The sequence below is a fragment of the Tachyglossus aculeatus genome, chromosome 2, assembly GCF_015852505.1.
Source record: "Tachyglossus aculeatus isolate mTacAcu1 chromosome 2, mTacAcu1.pri, whole genome shotgun sequence".
Classification (NCBI taxonomy): Eukaryota; Metazoa; Chordata; class Mammalia; order Monotremata; family Tachyglossidae; genus Tachyglossus; species Tachyglossus aculeatus.
This window is the reverse complement of record NC_052067.1, coordinates 30941665-30965395: the sequence shown is the minus strand read 5'-3', so window position 1 is coordinate 30965395 and position 23731 is coordinate 30941665. Positions and strand designations below refer to the sequence as shown.

Here is a 23731-nt window from a genome sequence, read left to right as displayed (position 1 = left end):
GACTAAGCTTGCCCTTGGAGCTCCTTCTTTTTTTAATTCGATTTAATGCAAGAGTATCCCTACTAGAAATAATTCTGTAAATCAAGTTTTCTGGGAGTGTATGAGGAAGTGAGAGGGAGCTGCCTAGCTGACCTGGATTTAGAAGTTCTCGAGCCATACTTATGTATGTGGCCTGCATGATTCACACTGACAGATGCACGCTGCTTCTCGGCCAATGTGGAAATGACAGCCCCTGACAGGCCAGAATAGGTTTTTTAAAATGTGAAACTCTGGCAGCCCACAGATACTAAAAATTGCCTGCTAAATTATTGCCAGTTTCCTTGGCTAAAAACAATACATTCAGATTATGGCAACTCAGATGTAGGCCAGTGCTTTCTAACCCCAAATGCCAATTGTGAGTGAGCCAATTAATCCAGCAACTCATTTTATTCATAATGTACAATAACTATGCTAGATGATCTGCTGAATTCCTTTCTTATTCTTTAGTGCTTCATGTGCATTACAATTAGGCCAAGTTAAAATCATACACATTAATTAACGAAAGCAAGGTTGAAAATAATGGAATATGATTGTTCTCAGTAGTCAATTTAATCTCCATGAAAGAACTATTACATTTGTTCTTAAAGATAGTAGAGCTTCCACACATTTAGCCTCTGATTATAATAAGGTATCCTAAAACTGGTGTTTAAAGTGACTGTCATGTTATTTGTTAACATTCGTCTGGTAATAAAATGAAGTTTGTCTTCTACATTTGAACATGACGTTTCTTTTACAAATAAGCCCATCACTTCACAGACAACAAGCCACTTAAGTGGGATTTCTTAATCACCAACCATCATTAAACCTTGAGATATTGAAGAGGCATTCTGCACTCTTCTGGCCTGAGCTTGAGGAGTGATGTGTGTCGCCAATCTGTCCGTATCCGCCACATTGGAGGATGGCCCAACCATGGCCTGTGGCTGCACTCCTAGTCTTGTGTTGGCCTTGTGAGAGGTGCAGCTGGGAAGCCTTAAATGTGGGGTATCCATGGAGAGCTTAGAGGAATGTACATGAGTGTTTCAGGGGGTCTCTGCTGGGAAAAGCTCTCCAGTTCCCACCTTCTCCTCACCAGTGTCCTCTCCCTCTCTTTCCACTCCCATGTTTTGTCCCTCTGGGAATGAGCAACCAGGGCCACCCCTTTTGGGATGGGGTAGGAACTGTGCATAGCTGCTCCATTTGGGGAATGAGGTTATTCTCCTCCAACACCTTTCTGACACCTTATAAGCGCTTAAATATTTTCCAAATTCTATTTTGCTAATAATATGCTGAGTATTTGCATCTTGTTGCATATAGTTTTTGTTCTCTCCAGCCTTGATGCACGCTTTGGTGTTTGGAAATGTGACGGCTATAATCCAGCGGATGTACTCCCGTTGGTCCCTCTATCATACGCGAACTAAGGATCTGAAGGACTTTATACGCGTTCACCACCTGCCCCAGCAGTTGAAGCAGAGGATGCTTGAATATTTCCAAACCACCTGGTCTGTCAATAATGGAATAGATTCCAATGAGGTAATAAAAACCCTTCTTTCACTGGCTGTTCAGGAGTCTGGTATATTTTTCAGAGAAGCAGCATGTCCTAGTGAGAAGCAATGTGGCCTAGTCGAAAGAACACCGGCCTGGGAATCGGAGGATCTGGGTTCTAATCCCAGCTCTGCCACTTGTCTGCTGTGTGACCTTGGGCAAGTCACTTAACTCTGTGTCTCAGTTTCCTCATCAGTAAAGTGAGGATTAAGACTGGGAACCCCATGTGGGACAGGGTCTTCGTCCAACCCAATTATCTTGCATCTGCCCCAGCACTTAGAACATTGCCTGGCATATAGTACATGCTTAACAAATATTATTATCGTTATTATTTTCCACGGTGAGACGATTTTCCCCCAGTGGACGTTAAGGCATTTGTCATGATTCCTGGTGGAGAATACTGCACCTTTTTGACCCCTGCCAGAAGGGTGGGATGTGCAGTAGCATGGCTTTTGGCCTGCCCCCAGCCCTACCCCCTTAGGACATTATACTCACTCTCGCCTATATCCAGATGTCCACCCTGTTATGTATAGGTCCTCAGAGTCCGAATTCATGTTGATGGTCTAAATGAAGGCCCACTGTTGATTACAAAAAAAGTTCTATATGCTATGCCCTGATCCTGTCAGAAGACACATATTAAAATGCAATTTGGTTTTAAAACCTTTTCTAACATGTCTGCTTTATGACCTTGGGCAAGCCACTTAATTTCTCTGTTCCTCATCTGTCAAATGGAGATAAGACTATGAACTCCATGTGGGACGAGGACTGTGTCCAACCTGATCGTGTATCTACCGTAGCGCAGCGTTTAACCATTACCACTTAAAAAAAGAAACCTGGATAAAACTCTTCTGACTACTCTCCATATACTCAAACTATCCTTTTTGAGTTGGGGGTTTCAATGGAAGGATGGTGAGTAGCCAAAAGGCCCCCCAAAAATAGACTGAGTCCCTCACTTCTAGCATCCCCTTAAGTGGACCCCCTAATACTGAATTCACCCCTCCTGCATTCTCCAACATCTTTCTGAAGCCTGGGCTGAACTGAGAATTCTGCCCCTCTCCTCCTCTTTGAAATATCTGATCCTTGAACTTTGAAGTAGGTCAGAGGGCAACAAAATGTCAAGGAGAATAATAATAATAATAATAATGGCATTTATTAAGCGCTTACTATGTGCAAAGCACTGTTCTAAGCGCTTGGGAGGTTACACGGTGATCATGTTGTCCCACGGGGGGCTCACATTCTTAATCCCCATTTTACAGATGAGGTAACTGAGGCCCAGAGAAGTGAAGTGACTTGCCCAAAGTCACACAGCTGACAGTTGGCAGAGCCGGGATTTGAACTCATGACCTCTGACTCCAAAGGCCGTGCTCTTTCCACTGAGCCAATGAGCACATGCCATATTGTGCCCAGGACTCCTTCATTTTTTTTTGTATATCCCCAATCAGTGTGTCCAGCTGAATAACCAAGTATAGTCGAGGTAGGATCTGGCCGTGAACCAGAGTATTAACAGGATAAAATTCTTAGTAAATCCTGATCCTCCTAAAACCTGGGGGAAAGAGTACTTGCCGTGGGTGGTGGCAACCCAATTTTTTGGTCCATAAGCAAACCCCCAAAAAGGCAGTTAATTAGATTACACTGACATCGGCTCTGATTCCTCCCTCCTTTTGTTTCGACAGCTTTTAAAAGATTTTCCGGATGAACTGCGCTCTGACATCACCATGCACTTGAATAAGGAGATCCTCCAGCTGTCTCTGTTTGAGTGTGCTAGCCGTGGTTGCCTCAGGTCTCTGTCTCTGCATATCAAAACCTCCTTCTGTGCTCCTGGAGAGTACCTCCTGCGCCAGGGAGATGCCTTGCAGGCTATCTATTTCGTGTGCTCAGGTTCCATGGAAGTACTGAAAGATAGCATGGTGCTGGCTATTCTGGGTATGTCTATGCTATAGGCTTCTAAGAAACTACGCCAGAATACAGAGCCAAACAAGAGAATGTAAGGTCTAAGCAGAGGACTGAGAAACTCTCTCATAGCTTCTGGCTCTTTTAAACAGGCAATTGATCAATCCATAGTACTTATTGAGCACTTACTCTGTGCAGAGCATTGTACTAAGCACTTGAGAGAGTACAGTAGAGTACATAATGCCTGGCACATAATAAATGCCTAGCAAACACCATTGGAAAAAAAGGTAGACACAATCCCTTCTCTTAAAAACTTACAATCTATGTTTTAGTCAGATACATAAAAACACACACACACACACAAACACACACACACCAGTTATTGTACACCGCTGCTGCCTTGGGTGGCCTTAGAATCCAGGCAGCAGGTGACAGAGGGCTTAATCTTTACAATCTTTGTCTGCAAAATGCCAGCCTAATGATTTCTGGTCTTTCTCTGGGTTAACAATTGAAATATTATTAAGGACGTTAAGACACATGTGGATTTTATAAATGTTTTCCACATGCCTAGTGTTTTCTAATACAAACTGTTACATTGCTTTTAGTAGTAGCGATATAATAATATTTAGAACACCCACTGGGTGCAGTGCACTGTACTAAGCACTTACAAAGTTAATCGGAAGCACAAGACACATTTCCTGCCCACAAGAAGCTCCCACTGTAGTGGTGGAGATTTACCAATAGAGTGCCCACAATAAATAATTAAATTTACCATTGATAATACATAAAAGAGTGCTGAGGATAGGTGTACATAAGTTAATAAGTGCTAGAAATGGGTGTTGGGATGTGATTTAAGATGATGATAATTAATCAGGGAAGAAGTTTTGGAGGAGGTGAGATTTAGGGAAGGCTTTGACTGTTGTGAGAGTTGTGATCTGTTGAATTTAGTCTCACATAGAGAGCTCAAACAATTGGCTATTTACTGTTGTAACCGGGAGAATTCCGTATTTGAACTCGTTAACAAAGTGAACTTGTTTTGTGAAAACTAGCCGGCTTCCTTCTCTCTTCTAAGACATCAAGTAGGTTAATGACCATCAGGCATACTTGACTATGCCAAGACAAGACTCTCCTTTCTTGCCCCTTTGGTATTTGCTGATGACTTGGGGAGTAGATTAGCAGTGGTTAGCTGGCCCCCTGGACACTCACTCAGCCTGCTGTAGTCCTGGCACATGATTATGGCCATATTTTGAGCAGTTCAGGAACTCCGTAAAGTCTCCTGGATAACAGTGAAACCATTTCATAGAGATAGAGTGTGTGTGTGTAAAATCATAGATAGTCTTTCGTGCTCCAAGGCAACAGTACTGATGGTGAAGTTCACCTATCGGTGTGGATATGGCTAGAGAGGGGCGATGGTGGGACCCCTATGGCCCCATCAACACTGTGAACACAGAGTGTCGTCATGTTTGTTGTTAGCAGCAGCTGGCAGAGTTCAGTTTTTCCTTATTTTATAATCCTTCCGAAACATTTGCCTCAAGAAAAAAAAAAAAAGCCACTGCTTTTTGGACTGCAGTGCTGTCTATGGGTCTATCTATGGTAAAGCGTACTGCTAACCCAGTGGAAAGAGCACTGCTGTGGAAATCAAGAAGGCTTAGGTTCTAATCTGAATTCTGCCTCCTGGGACTGTGCCATCGAAGAACCGCACAGGGTGTTCCCTGAAGGGGGACTGGCCCAGCAGGAATCCTTAAAATTAGTTGCCCAGTGTGGGCGGCAAACATCGCAGCTGCTACCTAGGCACTGCCTTCTGGTCACAGCTCTGCAGCCCAGCATCGGCACTGCTCTGAGGTTACTTCATCATCATCATCATCAATCGTATTTATTGAGCGCTTACTATGTGCAGAGCACTGTACTAAGCACTTGGGAAGTACAAATTGGCAACATATAGAGACAATCCCTACCCAACAGTGGGCTCACTTCAGCAAAAATGGGTCCTGCCTGTCAGAAAACCTTTGTGTGCACCTGGCAATGTGTTGTGCCTCTGCCCCCAATGCTTTCTCATTGCACTGTGTCCCCCAAGGGGATCATGACTAATGTGGAGAAGAGAGTGTGTGTGGGGTTGTCCAAATGAAGAACCCCCAAATCAGATTTCTTTGTGCAGGTTCTCAGGCCTGAAATTTCAAAACTGAGACTCATCATCATCATCATCAATCGTATTTATTGAGCGCTTACTATGTGCAGAGCACTGTACTAAGCGCTTGGGAAGTACAAATTGGCAACATATAGAGACAGTCCCTACCCAACAGTGGGCTCACTTCAGCAAAAATGGGTCCTGCCTGTCAGAAAACCTTTGTGTGCACCTGGCAATGTGTTGTGCCTCTGCCCCCAATGCTTTCTCATTGCACTGTGTCCCCCAAGGGGATCATGACTAATGTGGAGAAGAGAGTGTGTGTGGGGTTGTCCAAATGAAGAACCCCCAAATCAGATTTCTTTGTGCAGATTCTCAGGCCTGAAATTTCAAAACTGAGACTCATCATCATCATCATCATCAATCGTATTTATTGAGCGCTATGTTCAGAGCACTGTACTAAGCGCTTGGGAAGTACAAATTGGCAACATATAGAGACAGTCCCTACCCAACAGTGGGCTCACTTCAGCAAAAATGGGTCCTGCCTGTCAGAAAACCTTTGTGTGCACCTGGCAATGTGTTGTGCCTCTGCCCCCAATGCTTTCTCATTGCACTGTGTCCCCCAAGGGGATCATGACTAATGTGGAGAAGAGAGTGTGTGTGGTGTTGTCCAAATAAGAACCCCCAAATCAGATTTCTTTGTGCAGATTCTCAGGCCTGAAATTTCAAAACTGAGACTCATCATCATCATCATCATCAATCGTATTTATTGAGCGCTTACTATGTGCAGAGCACTGTACTAAGCGCTTGGGAAGTACAAATTGGCAACATATAGAAACAGTCCCTACCCAACAGTGGGCTCACTTCAGCAAAAATGGGTCCTGCCTGTCAGAAAACCTTTGTGTGCACCTGGCAATGTGTTGTGCCTCTGCCCCCAATGCTTTCTCATTGCACTGTGTCCCCCAAGGGGATCATGACTAATGTGGAGAAGAGAGTGTGTGTGGGGTTGTCCAAATGAAGAACCCCCAAATCAGATTTCTTTGTGCAGGTTCTCAGGCCTGAAATTTCAAAACTGAGACTCATCATCATCATCATCAATCGTATTTATTGAGTGCTTACTATGTGCAGCGCACTGTACTAAGCGCTTGGGAAGTACAAATTGGCAACATATAGAGAGAGTCCCTACCCAACAGTGGGCTCACTTCAGCAAAAATGGGTCCTTCCTGTCAGAAAACCTTTGTGTGCACCTGGCAATGTGTTGTGCCTCTGCCCCCAATGCTTTCTCATTGCACTGTGTGTCCCAGGGGGATCATGACTTATGGGGAGAAGAGAGTGTGTGGGGGGTTGTCCAAACCAAGAACCCCCCAAATCAGATTTCTTTGTGCAGGTTCTCAGGCCTGAAATTTCAAAACTGAGACTCATCTTTTGGTCCTCTTTGTGGCAATTGATTCCCAGTTTCTATATGGACTGCACCATTGCATTGTCTGAGGTTTTATTTTACTGAAGACATTTACTCTGCCACTTTGCTTCAGTTTCTCAGTTTCAGCTCACCATAGAGCAGCCGTTTGTTGCCGACTTGTACTTCCCAAGCGCTTAGTACAGTGCTCTGCACACAGTAAGCGCTCAATAAATACAATTGAATGAATGAATGAATGAATGAACATAGCTGGATTGAGTTGCACATAACTTCAGTGCTTGGAGCCGATGGAGTTCTAGGATGTCGGTGTTTATACCCCTTTATAACAAGTTTCAGGGCTAGGAGAAGTTTGTAGAAGGCTAGGTCACCCTTACAGTGGTAGATTTTTAATGTAAAAAATGCTTAGCATTTGCCCACCTTAAGAGTAAGATGGATGGTATTTTTGAAACTCTTTCTACACATTTTATGATATGAAAATATTGTGTATCCATGAAGCAGCGTGGCTCAGGGGAAAGAGCCCGGGCTTGGGGGTCAGAGGTCATGGGTTCTAATCCCAGCTCTGCCGCTTGTCACACTGTGTGACTTTGGGAAAGTCACTTAACTTCTCTGTGCCTCAGTTACCTCATCTGTAAAATGGTGATTTAAGACTGTCAGCCCCATGTGGGACAACCTGATCACCTTGTATCTTCCCCATTGCTTAGAACAGTGCTCGGCACATAGTATACACTTAAAAAACCCCTCAATGTTATTATTATTATTATCATTTAACTGATTTTAAGGACGTAACTTTTTTGTGTAGAAAAAACAGAATAAAATTCTGTTAGGGTCTCATGTCCAAATAGAGTAGTTCCCAGTCATCATAAAAGTATTATTCTGGTTAGTACAGTGTGGTAGTACAGTGCTAAGTGCTTAGTACAGTGCTCTGCACACAGTAAGCACTCAATAAATATGACTGGATGAATGATTATCACAGTGGCAAAGTACTTTTTGGCTAGAAATCGTGAAAGAATGGTCAGAGATTTTTGAAAAGTAATGGATCATTAAAAAGTTAACCTCCCATATTTGTTGAGTGCTTACTATGTACAGAGCACTGTACTAAGCACTTGAGAGAGCACAATACAACAGAATTAGCAGATACGTTCCTTGTCCATAACAAGCTTACAATCTAGGTCAAGTACAACTAGAATGGGATGTAGGATTTTCAACCCTTCCAAAACTCATTTCATGAGTCAGAGCTAGCAATATGCTTCACTCTACATTTGTCCCATCAGATTGCCGAAAATGCAGTTTTCAGAGTAAGTGGCAACAAAAAAAAAATCAGAACACTCATTCTTTAGGCAAAGCATAAACTTGTTATAATGTAGGAAAGCTTATGAATGTACATTTAAAATAATTTTACTTCTAGAAAATCAGTCACAGATTCAGAAGTTTAGATCCAATTTTCATATAGAGTTGGAGCCTGCTGTTAATTCAGGATTGAAATGACCATCAATATCAGGTCGATCATCAATACTGATGAACAGTTCATGCTTTGGTTCCCCTTATTTATTCTTTTTTATTCAAGTCAAGGATTTTGAATCAATTGGTCCTCCTTTTCTTAGTAACTGGATGAGACTAAGGGGCAGTTTTATCCAAGAGCCGAGAAGTAGAAACTCTTGGAATTCCCATTGATTCCCAACTTCATCCATGACATTAATAATTATTTTAGCTTTTACTCTCAGTTCTCTCTGTGTAGAGTGGATTCTAGTTCACCTTTCTCAACTAAAGGAAGTGAGGATGAATAATAAAAGGCTGAGAATGAAAAGTAGCCTTGGTAAGCATTAATAAAGGTGAAAGAAGCATAGAGCTGGGAGGGTCCCCAAGAGATGTCACATTCTCCAGGAGAGTGAATGATTAAACCATCCAAAGATATGGTAATCAATCAATCAATCAATCGTATTTATTGAGCGCTTACTGTGTGCAGAGCACTGTACTAAGCGCTTGGGAAGTACAAGTTGGCAACATATAATCTCTTCTTAAATATCTCCAGGGATGAAGAGTCCATGACCTCCCCCTGGAGCCTTTTCCAATCACTCCTACAATCCAGAAAGCCTTCTTTACAACCAACTGAGCTGTCTCGTGCTTCAAATCAAGCTCACTGCCTCTTGTCTGCCCACAGTGAGCAGAAAGAACTAACTAGGTGCCCCCTCATGAAAATGTCTCATATACTTAGATGCATTTTAAACCTCCTATCCCAGTCTTCATCTGGCTAGTAACTCCAATTCCTTTAATGTTTTTTCATCCCTTGAATTATTTTTGCTGCCCTTCTCTGAATCCTCCCCATTTTCTTCACATCTTTTTTAAAGTGAGGTGACTAATATGGGGCACTGGACCCTAATGAAGATCTGGCCTGTGCTGAATAGAGCAGAAGTAATACTTCCCAGCTAAATCAATGCCATACATACCACCCCCCACGCTGCACCCCCCAACCCCGCAGCACCATACTGGTTTCTCGAAACCCTTAACTCCTCTTCACCTTGGAGGTCATTCTAATCTCAAGTCTTTTTCTTCAATGTTTGTTTTTAGCCGGTCTCTTCTGGGTCACATCCATAATGGTTTGTGTCCCTGCGTGTACGGCCTTGCTTTTATCCCTAATGGGTTTCATCTTACTCCTGAAAAACTATTTTTTTAATATATCAGATCCCTGAGAATTCTGATTTCCAATGATAGCAACTCCCACCCAATTTAATCATCTGTAGATTTGATTAACAGTCTCTCAGTTCCTTTGTCTTTGTCACTCATGAAAGTTATTGAATTGGACTTAGTCCAGGAATGTCCATACCTCATGTGGTTTCAAGTCAACCATTCAAAGTATCTTGGCAGGCATCTGAACTAGTCTTGGTTTGATTAAATTTATATATTTATTTATTTATTTTATACATATCTATTCTATTTTATTTTGTTAGTATGTTTGGTTTTGTCTCCCCCTTTTAGACTGTGAGCCCACTGTTGGGTAGGGACTGTCTCTATATGTTGCCAATTTGTACTTCCCAAGTTCTTAGTACAGTGCTCTGCACACAGTAAGTGCTCAATAAATACGATTGATGATGATGATGATTAAATGGGTATTTGAGGTTTCTACTCTATCAGTGCAGCATCATTCTTCGGGCAGCTCAAAGAAGCCTGCGTTTTATGAGACTCGTCCCATCTTTTTGTCACCATCATCATCAAGAAATAATTTGTGTGATGGCTTGGACTCAAAAATTAATCAAAGACATGTTCTGTCCCCCAGCCTAGTTTAAATTCTAAGCCACACATATTGATGTGGAAACAGAAAGTAGAACCACAAAAACAACCTTTCGAGCCCAATTGGACATTTTTATGCAAACTTCATATAATGTTTTGCTCTTTTGGAGGATTTGTTTCCTTTACATCCAGTTGGCGAGCAAGGTAGAGTGAGGGAGGAAGGGAGTCACCAAATAATTCCAGGGAGGCCAGTATATATCCCAGATGTCAGTCCTTTAGGAGCTGCCCAAATCATTTCCCATCACCTTTAGTAGATTTCTGCTGACAGTGGTTTATCAGAATGAAGCACCTCCCGTAGGCCTAGTGGAGACAGCAGTTTGCTCAACTGTAAAATTTGTGCCTTTATCATCCCATTTCACCAGAAATGGAAAAATGAGGCCCCGAGGGGTCCAATGACTTCCTTTAGGTAACTCAGCAAGCCCCTAACAAAGCCCAAAACAATCCTTCATTCCTGCCTTCTCACTCTGTGCTCTAACCAAAAAAAGCCACTGATCCATTTTTAAGAACAACGCCCTTGAGATTACAAGATAGTGTGAACAATGTTTTAAAAATTGGATTTGGATCAATTTTCATCTCTATGTTTGTGTTTTGTTTTGGCTTTTAGGAAAAGGAGATTTGATCGGAGCAAACCTATCAATTAAGGATCAAGTTATTAAAACCAACGCAGATGTTAAAGCTCTCACCTACTGTGATCTCCAGTGCATCATCCTCAAAGGACTCTTTGAAGTGTTAGACCTTTACCCAGAATATGCTCACAAATTTGTGGAAGACATTCAGCATGATCTCACCTACAACCTGCGGGAAGGTCACGAAAGCGATGTAAGTATTTTAATAAAGCTGCTGTTCTAATTAGTCCAGTCAATATCATAGAGTAGTCGTCGGCTTAATCTTATCACAGTGAAGGCTGAAGGCTGCACCTCATTTAAGAGAATTACTGGTTATACTAGTTACAGTTATCCAGTCACACTTTCAAGTTACTAAATGATCTGTGTTTATGGAGAAGTGATTCCTCTTGTAACAAAGTTTCCTTTCCCTCAATTTTCATTATTCTAAAACTGACCAATTAAGCAATTGAAATATTTAGCCAAAGAAATACATAAGGGTAATTTCTTGGGAATTTGAAATATTCCCAAATAAGAATATGCTCTAGTTTATTAAAATGGGTGTCATTTTAAAAGTGCCTACTTCTGTGTCATCATGAAGTGCAAGCAGTCCAACAAATACGGGCTTTGTGGTCTCATCTGATATTGAAAACTTCTGAATATATAGAATATGGAATACTCTGAATATGGAATTAGTCAACAGCAAAAAGCTGTTTCTACAAAGGGAAGTGACATTTCTGGCACTGAAAAGCTGAAGCACTTTTACTTAAATCATATAACGGGTGTCTGTTTCAGTTCATACTGGAATTTATGTAGTCAGTTGTGTGGTACATTGTGTTTGGTGAATAAACTGGGAACATTATTTCAGTACACACATGCATGAAAAGAAACAATTTTTTTTTTGAGTTATCACCGGTTCAAAGGCAAACTGGAGAAAATATGACACTCTATATAGTTGTCTTTTATATTCAAAGAATACACCACTGAGGGTCAAATTCACCCTGTGTGTTTGAGCCCTTACTTTGTTCAGAGCACTGTACTAAGTGCTTGGGAAAGTACAGTACAGTTGGTAAATATGACCCTGCCCTCAAAGAACTTACAGTCTACCAGGGGAGACAGACAGTAAAATAAATTACATGTAAGGGAAGCAACCAAGTATGAGGATATGTTCATAAATGCTGTAGGATAACTGAAAAAGCCTGTGTGGGGCCCACAGTCCCTCCTGGCCAATGCTGTCCCTGGTTATGTTGCGTTGTGTTATATTGTCCTTTGTTGTGTTGCCTTAAAACATCGTGGCTCAGTGGAAAGAGCATGGGCTTTGGAGTTGGAGATTATGGGTTCAAATCCCAGCTCTGCCACTTGTCAGCTGTGTGACTTTGAGCAAGTCACTTAACTTCTCTGGGCCTCAGTTCCCTCATCTGGAAAATGGGGATGAAGACTTTGAGCCCCCCGTGGGACAACCTCATCATCTTGTAACCTCCCCAGTGCTTAGAACAGTGCTTTGCACATAGTAAGCGCTTAATAAATGCCATTATAATTATTATTATTATTGTGTGGATTAAAGAGGTGCATTCCGGCTACCAACCAAGCCTACTTTCTTCAGGTGGCCTTGAGATATCTTCATTGCATTAGCTTTTGTTGGCTTGCTCTGGCCAGGACAGACACTCTTGTGATGAGGAGGAGATTCACCTGGTCAGGTATTCACAAGGTTGAGAATGTTGGGAATCCACTGTGCTGTGGATATAATTCTCTAGATCCACCATAGTGACCCTGTAGAATCCAGGTCTTTCCTTACCGATTCTTTAAATGCAGGTAGTTGACCAAAGCAGCTAGAAGTATCTGTGATTGTGCAGCCACTGAGGGATGCGACTAAGATTAATTAGAGAATGTTGGAAAAGTTTCTTGGTTAAAGTGGAGTTTTTGAGGACTTACTGAATGCAGAACACTGTACTGAGCCCTTGGGAAAGGAAGACCGAGTGTGTAGACATGATCCAGTCCTCAAACTTGCAATTTACTGGGGAAGATGGGTATTAAAATTAATTACAGCTAGGGGAAGCAACAGAGTATGAAGGAAATGTAACAAATGTGATGGAAGTGGGGTGAGAATCAAAGTGCTTAGGGGGTATAGGTGACACAGAAAGGAGGGAGAGTAGGGCGGGGAGATGAGAGGTCAAACAGGAATGGATTTAGTCTAGGAGATATGATTTTAGTAGGGCTTCAAAAATGGGGAAAGTGGAGGTCTGTCAGAGACTAAGAGGGAAGGAGTTCCAGGCAGGAGGGAAGGTATAAGCAAGGAAACAACAGTGTGTAGGTTGGTGATAGAGGAGTGAAGTGTGCAACCTGGATTGAAGTGGAGGACGGGAGGATAAGTAGGAAGGAGACAGCTGATTTGAGTTCTTTAAAGCTGATGGTGAGGACTTCCTGCTTGATGAGGAAATGGATGGACAACAATTGGAGGTTTTTAAGGAGGAGAGAGACAAGTGTAGAACTTTTTTTAGAAAAATGGCATGGGAAACATAGTGAAGCATGGATTAGAGTTGGGGAGAGGCTGGAGGCAGGGAGGTCAGCCAGGAGGCTGATTAGAGTAGTCCTATCTTATGCTTTCAAGTCGTCTCTGACCCGTAGGAACTCCACGGACACATCTGTCCCCGAACGCCCCACCTCCACCTGCAAGCATTCTGGTAGTGCATCTATAAAGTTTTCTTACTAAAAATATGGAAGTGGTTTACCATTACCGCCTTCTGTGCAGTAAATTTGAGTCTCCACCCTCCGGGTCAGGGGAGAGGTTTTTTAGAATAGGGGATGAGTGGGCATGTTTGAAAACAGAGGGGAGGAAGCATGAGTGTTTGAAGATGGCAATCAAGGAGGGAAGAATGGAGGGGGCAGGTGTTTTAATAAGGTGTGAAGTTAATTAAATAAAGTTAAGAAAGGAATTGAAACAAGAAGCAGTGAAAATTATGAAAATATCCATATAGTATATATATGATAGTAGGATTAGACTTTTAGACTGTGAGCCCACTGTTGGGTAGGGACTGTCTCTATATGTTGCCAACTTGTACTTCCCAAGCGCTTAGTACAGTGCTCTGCACACAGTAAGCGCTCAATAAATACGATTGATTGATTGATTATATCTTCTAGGATTGTGAGAAATTATACACATTTAGACTGGCGGTGTCCAACAGGCACCTCATCCAATTCTCCTAGGAAAATTAATTAGAAGGTACAGGATATTTTTACAGGTTTGTGAAAGAAACCAGCTGTCACTGTTTTGACCTCATGCTAATTAGACATTTTCAGCATAGCATGCGTTTGCAGTATTTGTGCTTATTTAGATTACTTGGTTTATATCAGTAATGAACTAGATTGACTCCTCTGTTTCTGTTAGAGTAAAATGGAAAGAATTTTCTTTTCAGACTTCAGAGTATAGACTTTACAAGACTAACTTTACCCCAAAATGCATTTGCTTTTATGTTGACTGTGAGAGCATATTTATCTAAAAATGAAGTTGAGGGTTTTAATACCACTCAGATATTTGATAACTTTAAAGCAGTGCTAAATGTTAATAAAATGCTATTGTAATCATGCAGTGCTTTTGCAAATTGACAATATCAACTATTGGTATTTCTGTATTATTTCTATTTTACATTAGTCTTGCTGGTTAATTCACTGGAAGGTTTCTGACTAGGGCAATGTGTTGCTTTGCTTTAGTTGCCAGTTATTTTTGTCCACTGGTCGTTAATGCTGGTGTGGCAGTCACCCTTGGCTGTGGGAAAAATATGAGGTAGTGTACATTGTATTCACCCGATACCTTTATTTGTGTAACTTAGAGAATTCCACTCAGTTTATCTAATGCATCCTTCCACCGTGCCGGAGAACTGGATGATGGGCCAGATCCTGAGTGCTCTGTAACAGTAATTTACTAAATGGCCGGTCATAGGATGCATGAGTTAAAAGCGGCTTCCAAGGGTGGTCAAGTGGTTTCAGCTTGCTTCTCTCTAGTAATTGCACTTTCCAGTCTGGCATGAAGGTAGTCTTTGGAAGTGAGCCTGGTTCTCTGAAATAAGATTTGAAAGTAATCCAGGAACCTTTCTTAGGCAATCTCTAACACTGATGAGCTGTAACCTAGTACCCATCTCAGAGGGGTGTGTCCACACAGCTCAAAACATGAGCATCATATGAAATGATGAGACATACTTATAGACTGCTGGGAAACAAGGCACAAAGTGGCAGACACATTAGCCTAGCATGTGGGAGGCAGGCCTATCGAGTCTGGCATGTGGCCATCAGGAATAGAATAGCTCTTTCTGAACAGCGGCTTCCGAAAGGTGGCGAAACCAAGAAGCAGAATCGGAAATAGAGCTAGATAGTGCAAGAAGTGCATACAACAGCACAGAGAAGAGTGGTTTTCATGAGCTCATCAGCTGGGTGGAGGATCTTTTTCAGTGCCACCTGGACACATGAATCCATTGGTAGCATAGTGAAGCCTTTGTGAGTAGTACAAATATTAAGTGCCAGTTGTGTGCGAAGTATAGTACTAAAGTCTGGGAGTGAAGTATGTGGATGAGATGGTGTCACAGTCCCTGGCCCCCAAGGGGCTCACCATACAAAATTAAGGAGGGTGGAGAGGGTGAAGCGTTGATGACAGTCACATAAAGAGACATGTCTGTCTCTCTGTGTTTAAAATAGGATTTGCAGTTTTGCCTTCCATCCACCGTATTGAGGTGACAAATAAAAGCTTTGTATAACACATTCAGTGAGGAGTCCCAATTTCAGTTTGGATTTTCAATCCCATGTGGTCCAATCATTTTGTCCGTATTTCAGCCCTGCTGCCTACAAGTGCACTAAAATTTCCCAAGACCATCAATTCATTAGCTTTTGGCCCAGCTGCAGTGAGTCTATTGAGGTCATTATAGAATCTTACTCTGGTGGCAATGAAGAAGGAAACATACGCATCAATATCTGTAGCAACGTGCTTCTGTTTGAGGAGTAAGTTTAAGATATTAGACACTCACAGATGCCTTTGGACACATTTGGAACATTTGAAATAAGCATTTATCCGGTTGCAAAGCTTAGTCTCTGAACCTTTGCTCAGAGAAGAAAGACCCCCTCCAAATGAAGACGTATCCCCAGCTACTCTTTCCTAACACCATCGATTGGTAAGGGAATCTTGTTTGGCTCCATGCTGCCTCTCTGTTGTTGGCTCATGTGCCAGAAGGGCCTTTCTCATTTTTGTGTGACTGCCCTTTTCTTTGTGCTTGGTTGGTTTTCTTTTTTTTTATTGCCACTACAAAGATAAAGCCCACCAGGTTGCAAGCTTTTAGTGAGCCAAGTTTGGGTAAGGCAGCTTTTCTGTTTCCAGATGTCTGCCTCTGAGTCACCAACTGTCCCTCTACCACTGTCTCTTTTTGTCCTTTCAAAAAACAAAACCAGAAATATAGGTTAGACCTCAGTCAGGACCCAATCCCTGGAGAATTCCCAAAGGGCCAATTATTGGGCATGAATCTTCCTGGGGCTCATTAAAGGAGGCACCTAACAGCTGATGCAGCTTGCTTCCCCTGGGCAGTGTTCTCTGCTGAAGAAAGTAGTAGTATATCAACATATTGAAATCATGCTGAGAATTCAGGACAAAGCCACGATGTCTTTGAATGAGAAGTGAAGTCCGGGCTCGCCAAGAGAGCGGAGTGTTCTGAGTGGGAATTCTTAGCTTTACCATGAGAACTTGCTGGTGGAGCCTAAGAGGTGCTCCTTGGATGAAGCACATATTATGATGGCAACCTGGCAGGGTTTGTCAGGAAAACATTTTTGGCAATGTTCATTTTGGTCGGGACAGGTAACGTCAATCAATCAATGGTATTTATCGAGCACTCACTGTGCTCAGAGTACGACTGACTCAGAATTGAGAGGGAAAGAGTGATAGCGTTTGAGGCACAACTGGAATGTCTTTTGCTAACATCACCAAGAGAATTCTGGTTTACGGCATTTGGAATTCCGGGGCTCTCTCTTTCTGTCCATTGCTGTAGCCAGGACCACCCAAAGTAAATAAAATAGTCACTGCCTTTCAGTGGAACAAGGATCTTGTTTGTTCCCTCAGATTTTCAAGATCAAATGATTTGTTTTCAGAATTTGAAAATTAGAATTCTTCCTTCAACCTCTCCAATTTCCCCAAGAGTGTTGTTTCCCTCTACAGGTTCTTTTGAGGAATTGGTTCTCCACTCAGCTTGATGGTGGAAAGGATGGAGGGTGTGATTTATTTAGCAAGTACTGTTGCTCTTCATTGCAGTTCTTTAAGGGGTTTTGTGCTTTTATTTTTTTCTCTCCTCGTACATGAACCTTTCACACATTGGGCTGCCTGCTTTTGTTTTCAGATGAAGGCCTCCATCACTGAACAAGGCAGTTGCCTCATGAGCCTCTTTCCTACCAATCAATCGTATTTATTTCGTATTTACCTGTGTATATGTATATATGTTTGTACATATTTGTTACTCTATTTATTTTACTTGTACATATCTATTCTATTTTATTTTGTTAGTATGTTTGGTTTTGTTCTCTGTCTCCCCCTTTTAGACTGTGAGCCCACTGTTGGGTAGGGTAGTGATGCCAATTTGTACTTCCCAAGCGCTTAGTACAGTGCTCTGCACATAGTAAGCGCTCAATAAATACGATTGATTGATTGATTGACTGTCTCTATATGTTGCCAACTTGTACTTCCCAAGCGCTTAGTACAGTGCTCTGCACACAGTAAGCACTCAATAAATACGATTGATGATGATGATGATGATTTCTGTTTGCACAGCACTGTACTAAGGAGCTTAGAGTATACAGGGGGAGAAATACATTATAATAAATTACAGATGGGGAAATAAAAGCCTGGCTTAGTGGCAAGAGCATGGGTTTGGGAGTCAGAGGTCGTGGGTTCTAATCCTGACTCCGCCACTTGTCAGCTGTGTGACTTTGGGCCAGTGACTTGACTTCTCTGTGCCTCAGTTCCCTCATCTGTAAAATGGGGATTAAGACTGCCTTGTATCTATCTCAGCGTTTAGAACAGTGCTTCACACATAGTAAGTGCTTAAAAAATATGCGCTTCTAGACTGTGAGCCCGTTATTGGGTAGGGACTGTCTCTATATGTTGCCAACTTGTACTTCCCAAGTGCTTAGTACAGTGCTCTGCACATAGGAAGCACTCAGTAAGTATGATTGAATGAATGAAATACCATCATCATCATTATTAGTAGTATTATTAAATAGGAATATAAAGGTATTTCTATAAATGCTGTAGGGCTGGGGTGTCAAAGCACTTCAAGAGTACACAGCCAAGTGCGAAGTCAACACAGAGGGGAGGACAGATGAGGAAATGAGGTCTTAAGGAAGGCCTCTTGGAGGAGATGTCATTTTAGGAGGGTTTTGAAGGTTTTAGGAGGGGATGGGGAGAGTGGTGGTCTGTCAGATATGAAGAGAGGGGGGGAGTTCCAGGCGCAAGGGTGGACATGGGCAAGAGATCATAGGCAAGATAGACAATATTAAGGAACAGAGGGTAGGTCAGCAGTAGATGAGTGGAGTTTGTGGGTTGGGTTGTAGTAGTAGAAGCAGCATGGCTTAGTGGAAAGAGTACAGGCTTGGGAGTCAGAGGCCATGGGTTCCAATCCCACTCTCCCAATCTCCGCCACTTGTCCGTGTGACTTTGGGCAAGTCACATAACTTCTCTGTGCCTCAGTTACCTCATTGGTAAAATGGGGATCAAGACTGTGAGCCCCACATGGGACAACCTGATTACCTTGTATCTACCCCAGCATTTAGAACAGTGCTTGGCACATAGTAAGCGTTTAACAAATACCATAATTATTAGTAGATGTAGTAGCAGTAGTAGATCAGACAGGAGAGGTAGGAAGAAGAGAACTTTAAGGCTTATGGTAAGGAGTTTCTCTTTGATGTGTGGTTGAATGGACAATCAGTGGAGGTTTTGAAGGAATGAGAAGGTATGGACTGAAGCTTTTTTCAGAAAAATAAGCCAGGCAGCACAGTGAAGTCTGGCATGAGAGTAAGGAGTTCATTCATTCATTCAATCATATTTATTGAGCGCTTACTTTGTGCAGAGCACTGTACTAAGTGCTTGGGAAGTACAAGTTGGCAACACATAGAGACGGTCCCTACCCAACAGTGGGCTCACAGTCTAGACAAGAGACAGGAGACAGGGAGGTCAGCGAGGAGGCCGAAGCAGTAGTCAGGGTGGGAAATGGGAAGCAGCGTGGCTCAGTGGAAAGAGCCCGGGCTTGGGAGTCAGAGGTCATCGGTTCAAAGCCCGGCTCTGCCACTTGTCAACTGCGTGACTTTGGGCAAGTCACTTCACTTCTCTGGGCCTCAGTTACCTCATCTGTAAAATGGGGATTAAGAGTGTGAGCCCCCCCGTGGGACAACCTGATCACCTTGTAAGCTCCCCAGCGCTTAGAACAGTGCTTTGCACATAGTAAGTGCTTAATAAATGCCATTATTATTATTATTAAGTGCTTGGATCAGTTTGGTAGCAAGCTTGGATGGAGAGGAAAGGGTGAATTCTAGAGATGTTAAGAATGTAGAACCCACAGGATTTTGGAACAGATTGAATGTACGGATTGAATGAGAAGCAGCATGGCGTAGTGGATAGAGTACTGGTGGGGACTCAGAAGGTCATGGGTTCTAATTCTGACTCCGCCACTTATACATGTTTGGGACATATTTTTCACTCCTGCCCCTGTTCCTCCTCTTTCCAAACTGGAGCAGCAACCAGGCAGTATATCAATCAGTCATTAGTATTTATTGAGTACTTACTGTGTACGAAACACTGTGCTGAGCACTTGGGAGAGGCCAGACCTTGGGCAAGTCACTTAACTTCTCTGTGCCTCAGTTACCTCATCTGTAAAATGGGGAATAAGACTGTGAGCTTCATGTGGGACATAAACTGTGTCCAACCTGATTAGTTTGTATCTACCCCAGTGCTTAGAACAGTGCCTGGCACCCAGTAAGCACTTAAAAAATACCATTAAAAAAATAGAGTTGATAGGAACAATCCCTGCCCATGAGGAGCTTACAATCTTCCAGCAGCTTCATTCCCAGCCACTTATGTGTGAACGGGGAGAAAGGGAGGGATACAGAAGTGGCAAAGTAGTAGTACTGTGGTAGTAATAATAATAATGATGGCATTTGTTAAGTGCTTACTATGTGCAAAGCACTGTTCTAAGCGCTGGGGGGGATACAAGGTGATCACGTTGTCCCACGTGGGGATAGCAGTCTTCATCCCCATTTTAAAGATGAGGTAACTGAGGCTCAGAGAAGTTAAGTGATTTGCCCAAGGTCACACAGCAGACATGTGGGGGAGTCAGGATTAGAACCCATGACCTCTGACTCCCAAGCCCGTGCTCTTTCCACTGAGCCACGTTGCTTCTCAGTAGTAGCAGTATTGGTATGTATTAAGTGTCTTCAGAGTGCAGTGCACTATACAGCTACCTGGAAGGTAAAAGAGAAGCCCAAATCACACTGCCTGCCCACAAGGTGCTTACATTCTAAAGAATTACCGAAGTCCAAGCCAGAGCTTCTATAAAACAGTTTCCTAGAGTGGCAGTGAAGTGGAGACCAGGCCTGAGGTTTACTCAGTTTATTCTCCCATTATGCTGTAGAATTTAAATTTTAGTTGATTTATGGGTAGGTTCCCTCACAACTATTTGTTGGTTAATTGAGCTGTGCTTGTTTTCTCTTCCTTATTACAAAAAGTGCAGTGTAATACATATAATAATAATAATGATGATGGTGTTTATTAAGCGCTTACTATGTGCAAAGCACTGTTCTAAACTCTGGGGCGGTTACAAGGTGATCAGGTTGTCCCACAGGGGGCTTACAGTCTTGATCCCCATTTTACAATTGAGGTAACTGAGGCACAGAGAAGTGCAGTGACTTGCCCAAAGTCACACAGCTGACAAGTGGCGGAGCCGGGATTTGAACCCATGGCCTCTGACTCCAAAGCCCATGCTCTTTCCACTGAGCTATGCTGCTTCTGCGAATTAAACTGATCAAATCCATATCCATCTTCAGCATGAAGCTGATACAACTGTATTTCTTGCAGGCAGGTGAATTCATTCATTCATGAGTGCTTATTGTGTGCAGACCCCTTTAATAATAATAATAATTCATCATAATTACGGCATTTGTTAAGTGCTTACTATGTGCCAAGCACTGTTCTAAGCACTGGGGTAGATACAAGGTAATCAGGTTGTCTCACGTGGGGCTCCCAGTCTTAATCCTCATTTTACAGATGAGGTAAGTGAGGCCTATCTTAATCCTCATCTGCAAAATGGGCACACTCATCTGTAACCGAGGCACAGAGAAGTTAAGCAGCTTGCCCAAGGTCACACAGCAGACAAGTGGCAGAGCCAGGATTAGAACCTATACCTTCTGACTCCCAGGCCGATGCTCTATTCACTATGCCATGCTGCGTTGCGGTACTAAGCATTTGGGAAAGTACAGTACAACAATAAACAGAGACATTCCCTGCCCACAACAAGCTTAAAGTCTAGTTGGGGTTGGGGGGCTGCGGGGGAAAGGCAGACATCAATACAAATAAATAAAATTGCAGATATGTGCAGAAGTGTTGTGGGGCTGGGAGGGGGGAAGAGGAAAGGGAGCAAGTCGGGGCGACGCAGAATGGAGTGGGAGATGAGGAAAAGTGGGGCTCAATCTGGGAAGGCCTCTTGGAGGAGACGTGCCTTCAATAGGCTTTGAAGGGGGGAGAGTATAATAATGATAATAATAATAATGGCATTTATTAAGCGCTTACTATGTGCAAAGCACTGTTCTAAGCACTGGGGAGGTTACAAGGTGATCAGGTTGTCCCAAGGGAGGCTCACAGTCTTAATCCCCATTTTACAGATGAGGTAACTGAGGCCCAGAGAAGTTGAGTATCAAAGTAAGCCCTGGCAGTGATTTAAAAATTAAATCCTAATTTTCCTAGTAGGTTTGAAGTAATTCTATTATTTTACTAGAAACCATCATGAAAGGTGTTTTATAAGGTATCATCAATTAAAGCTTTTCAGATTAACACCACTAGACTATAGCTGATTTTTCCACCACAAGACTTAATAAGCTCCTTGTGGGCAGAGATCGTGTCCACCAGCTCTGTTCTATTGTATTCCCCCAAGTGCGTAGTTCAGAACTTTGCACAGTAAGTGCTCAGTAAATATCATTACCTGATTGATTTTTGGAAAATTATCCAAGGAATATAGGTCTCAAAATACATTCTGCCCTCAGCTATTTAGACATTTCAGACCATTAGTAATTGAGCCTAGAATAGCCAGCTATTTTTACTTCAATTACCAACTCTTTTATTTGTGCAGAGTGGGATGCAGATTTCTTGATTTATCTTTTATGCAGGAATCCACTTTTTAAACCCAGTCTGGCAAACTCAGCTTCACTGATAATTGCTTTAGACAAAAGTGAATCCAGTGTAAGCACATACTGATTCACTATTTCTGTGTGGGATTTCAATCTAGAATGAAATAGCTTATCTTTTTCTTTAGGGCAGTGCTAAGCACACAGTAAGTGCTCAGTAAATGCCACTGATTGCAAAGTATCATTATAATGCCACATTTTGGTTAGAAAACAAAGGTCTTCTTTTGAAGAGCTTAATGTGAAGCGCTTTACATACCAAAGAAAATTTGTCTGGTGAAATTGTGCAGGGTTTTCTAGCATTAAGGAGCTAAATTTGCCAAGTGGGCTCAATTAAGTCCCAGGACAAGTGGTTGAGAAGAAACCCCCATTCCTACCCCAGCTCTTCCCTTAAGTGCTTCCCAGTTTGTGTGAATGATGAAAAAAAATTCTTCCCAGCTAATGCCTCACTGCGGTTTTTGTTTGTCATACAAATTATCAAAAAGATACTCCAAGAATTGACTCAGCTGTAAATGTTTTGAACCAAGAAAACACCAAAATCGCTTCCAATTATGCCATAAATGTTAGCTCTTTGCTCAAGTTACTCTCCCACCCACCCACCCAATCAACTGCCATGTGATGTGCCTCGAAAGTATATCCTCATCAGCTCAGTGGCATCTGCGAATTTTAGCTTGTATGGACAAGTGTATTAGTCAAGAGGCTGACTTCTAGCCATTCCTAGGGGGAGACGAGATGGGAGAAAGTACATGGGAGAAAGTCCATCCTCCGCAATGTAAACAAAAGAAGAAAATCGTTCTTTTGCTACTTCCCTGGTTGCTGGCCTCCTGCAGGTTTCAAATTGAACAAGCAGCTGTTGCGTATATTTGAAGAGTTTCTCATATGTGTAAACAAGGCATGTGTGAATGTGTTTCTTGGAGAGTGCTCCACTGATAAAATGGAATGCCTTCTGCCTCCAGAGCTTGAAAGGAGAGACTGGAAGAAATAGTCTGGATGTGTAACTGGAGAAATCACAAAATAGCCTAGAGCATTCCCAGGCACAGATGTGACCCTTAGAGGGTACCAGGAAGGCTTCAGGCCCTCTGATCAATCAATCAATTGTATTTATTGAGCACTTACTGTGGGCAGAGCATTGTAATAAGCGCTTGGGAGAGTACAATATAACAGGCACATTCCCTGCCCACAACAAGCATACAGTGTAAGGGAGCGAAAGGGATGGTATCCTGCCTTATCCCACCCCACTCCGAGTACCACTTGTCTCCTAGTTACGCCCCAAGGAAGCTTAGCACATCTACTGCTGTTTGGCCAGAGCTGATTAATCTCAAGGATCAGTGAACTCTGTTACATAGTGTTAGGCTCCAAATTGGCACATGTAAGTAGCTTCTTGTAATGAGGGTTTATAATTCAGTGGGAGCCCTAAATCTGAGTCAGTGCTGCATTGAAGATCTT

At 42.5% G+C, this 23731-nt stretch overlaps 1 protein-coding gene across 1 annotated transcript in view; it reads left to right on the top strand.

Moving 5' to 3' along the window:
* The window catches only part of KCNH8 (potassium voltage-gated channel subfamily H member 8), a 268495-nt gene that overhangs the window by 197413 nt on the left and 47351 nt on the right, over window positions 1-23731 (top strand). Inside the window, exons 9-11 of the mRNA XM_038769533.1 lie at window positions 1349-1548; window positions 3234-3483; window positions 10879-11093. Coding sequence (XP_038625461.1) covers window positions 1349-1548; window positions 3234-3483; window positions 10879-11093 — 665 coding nt within the window. The remainder of the gene's footprint in view (window positions 1-1348; window positions 1549-3233; window positions 3484-10878; window positions 11094-23731) is intronic.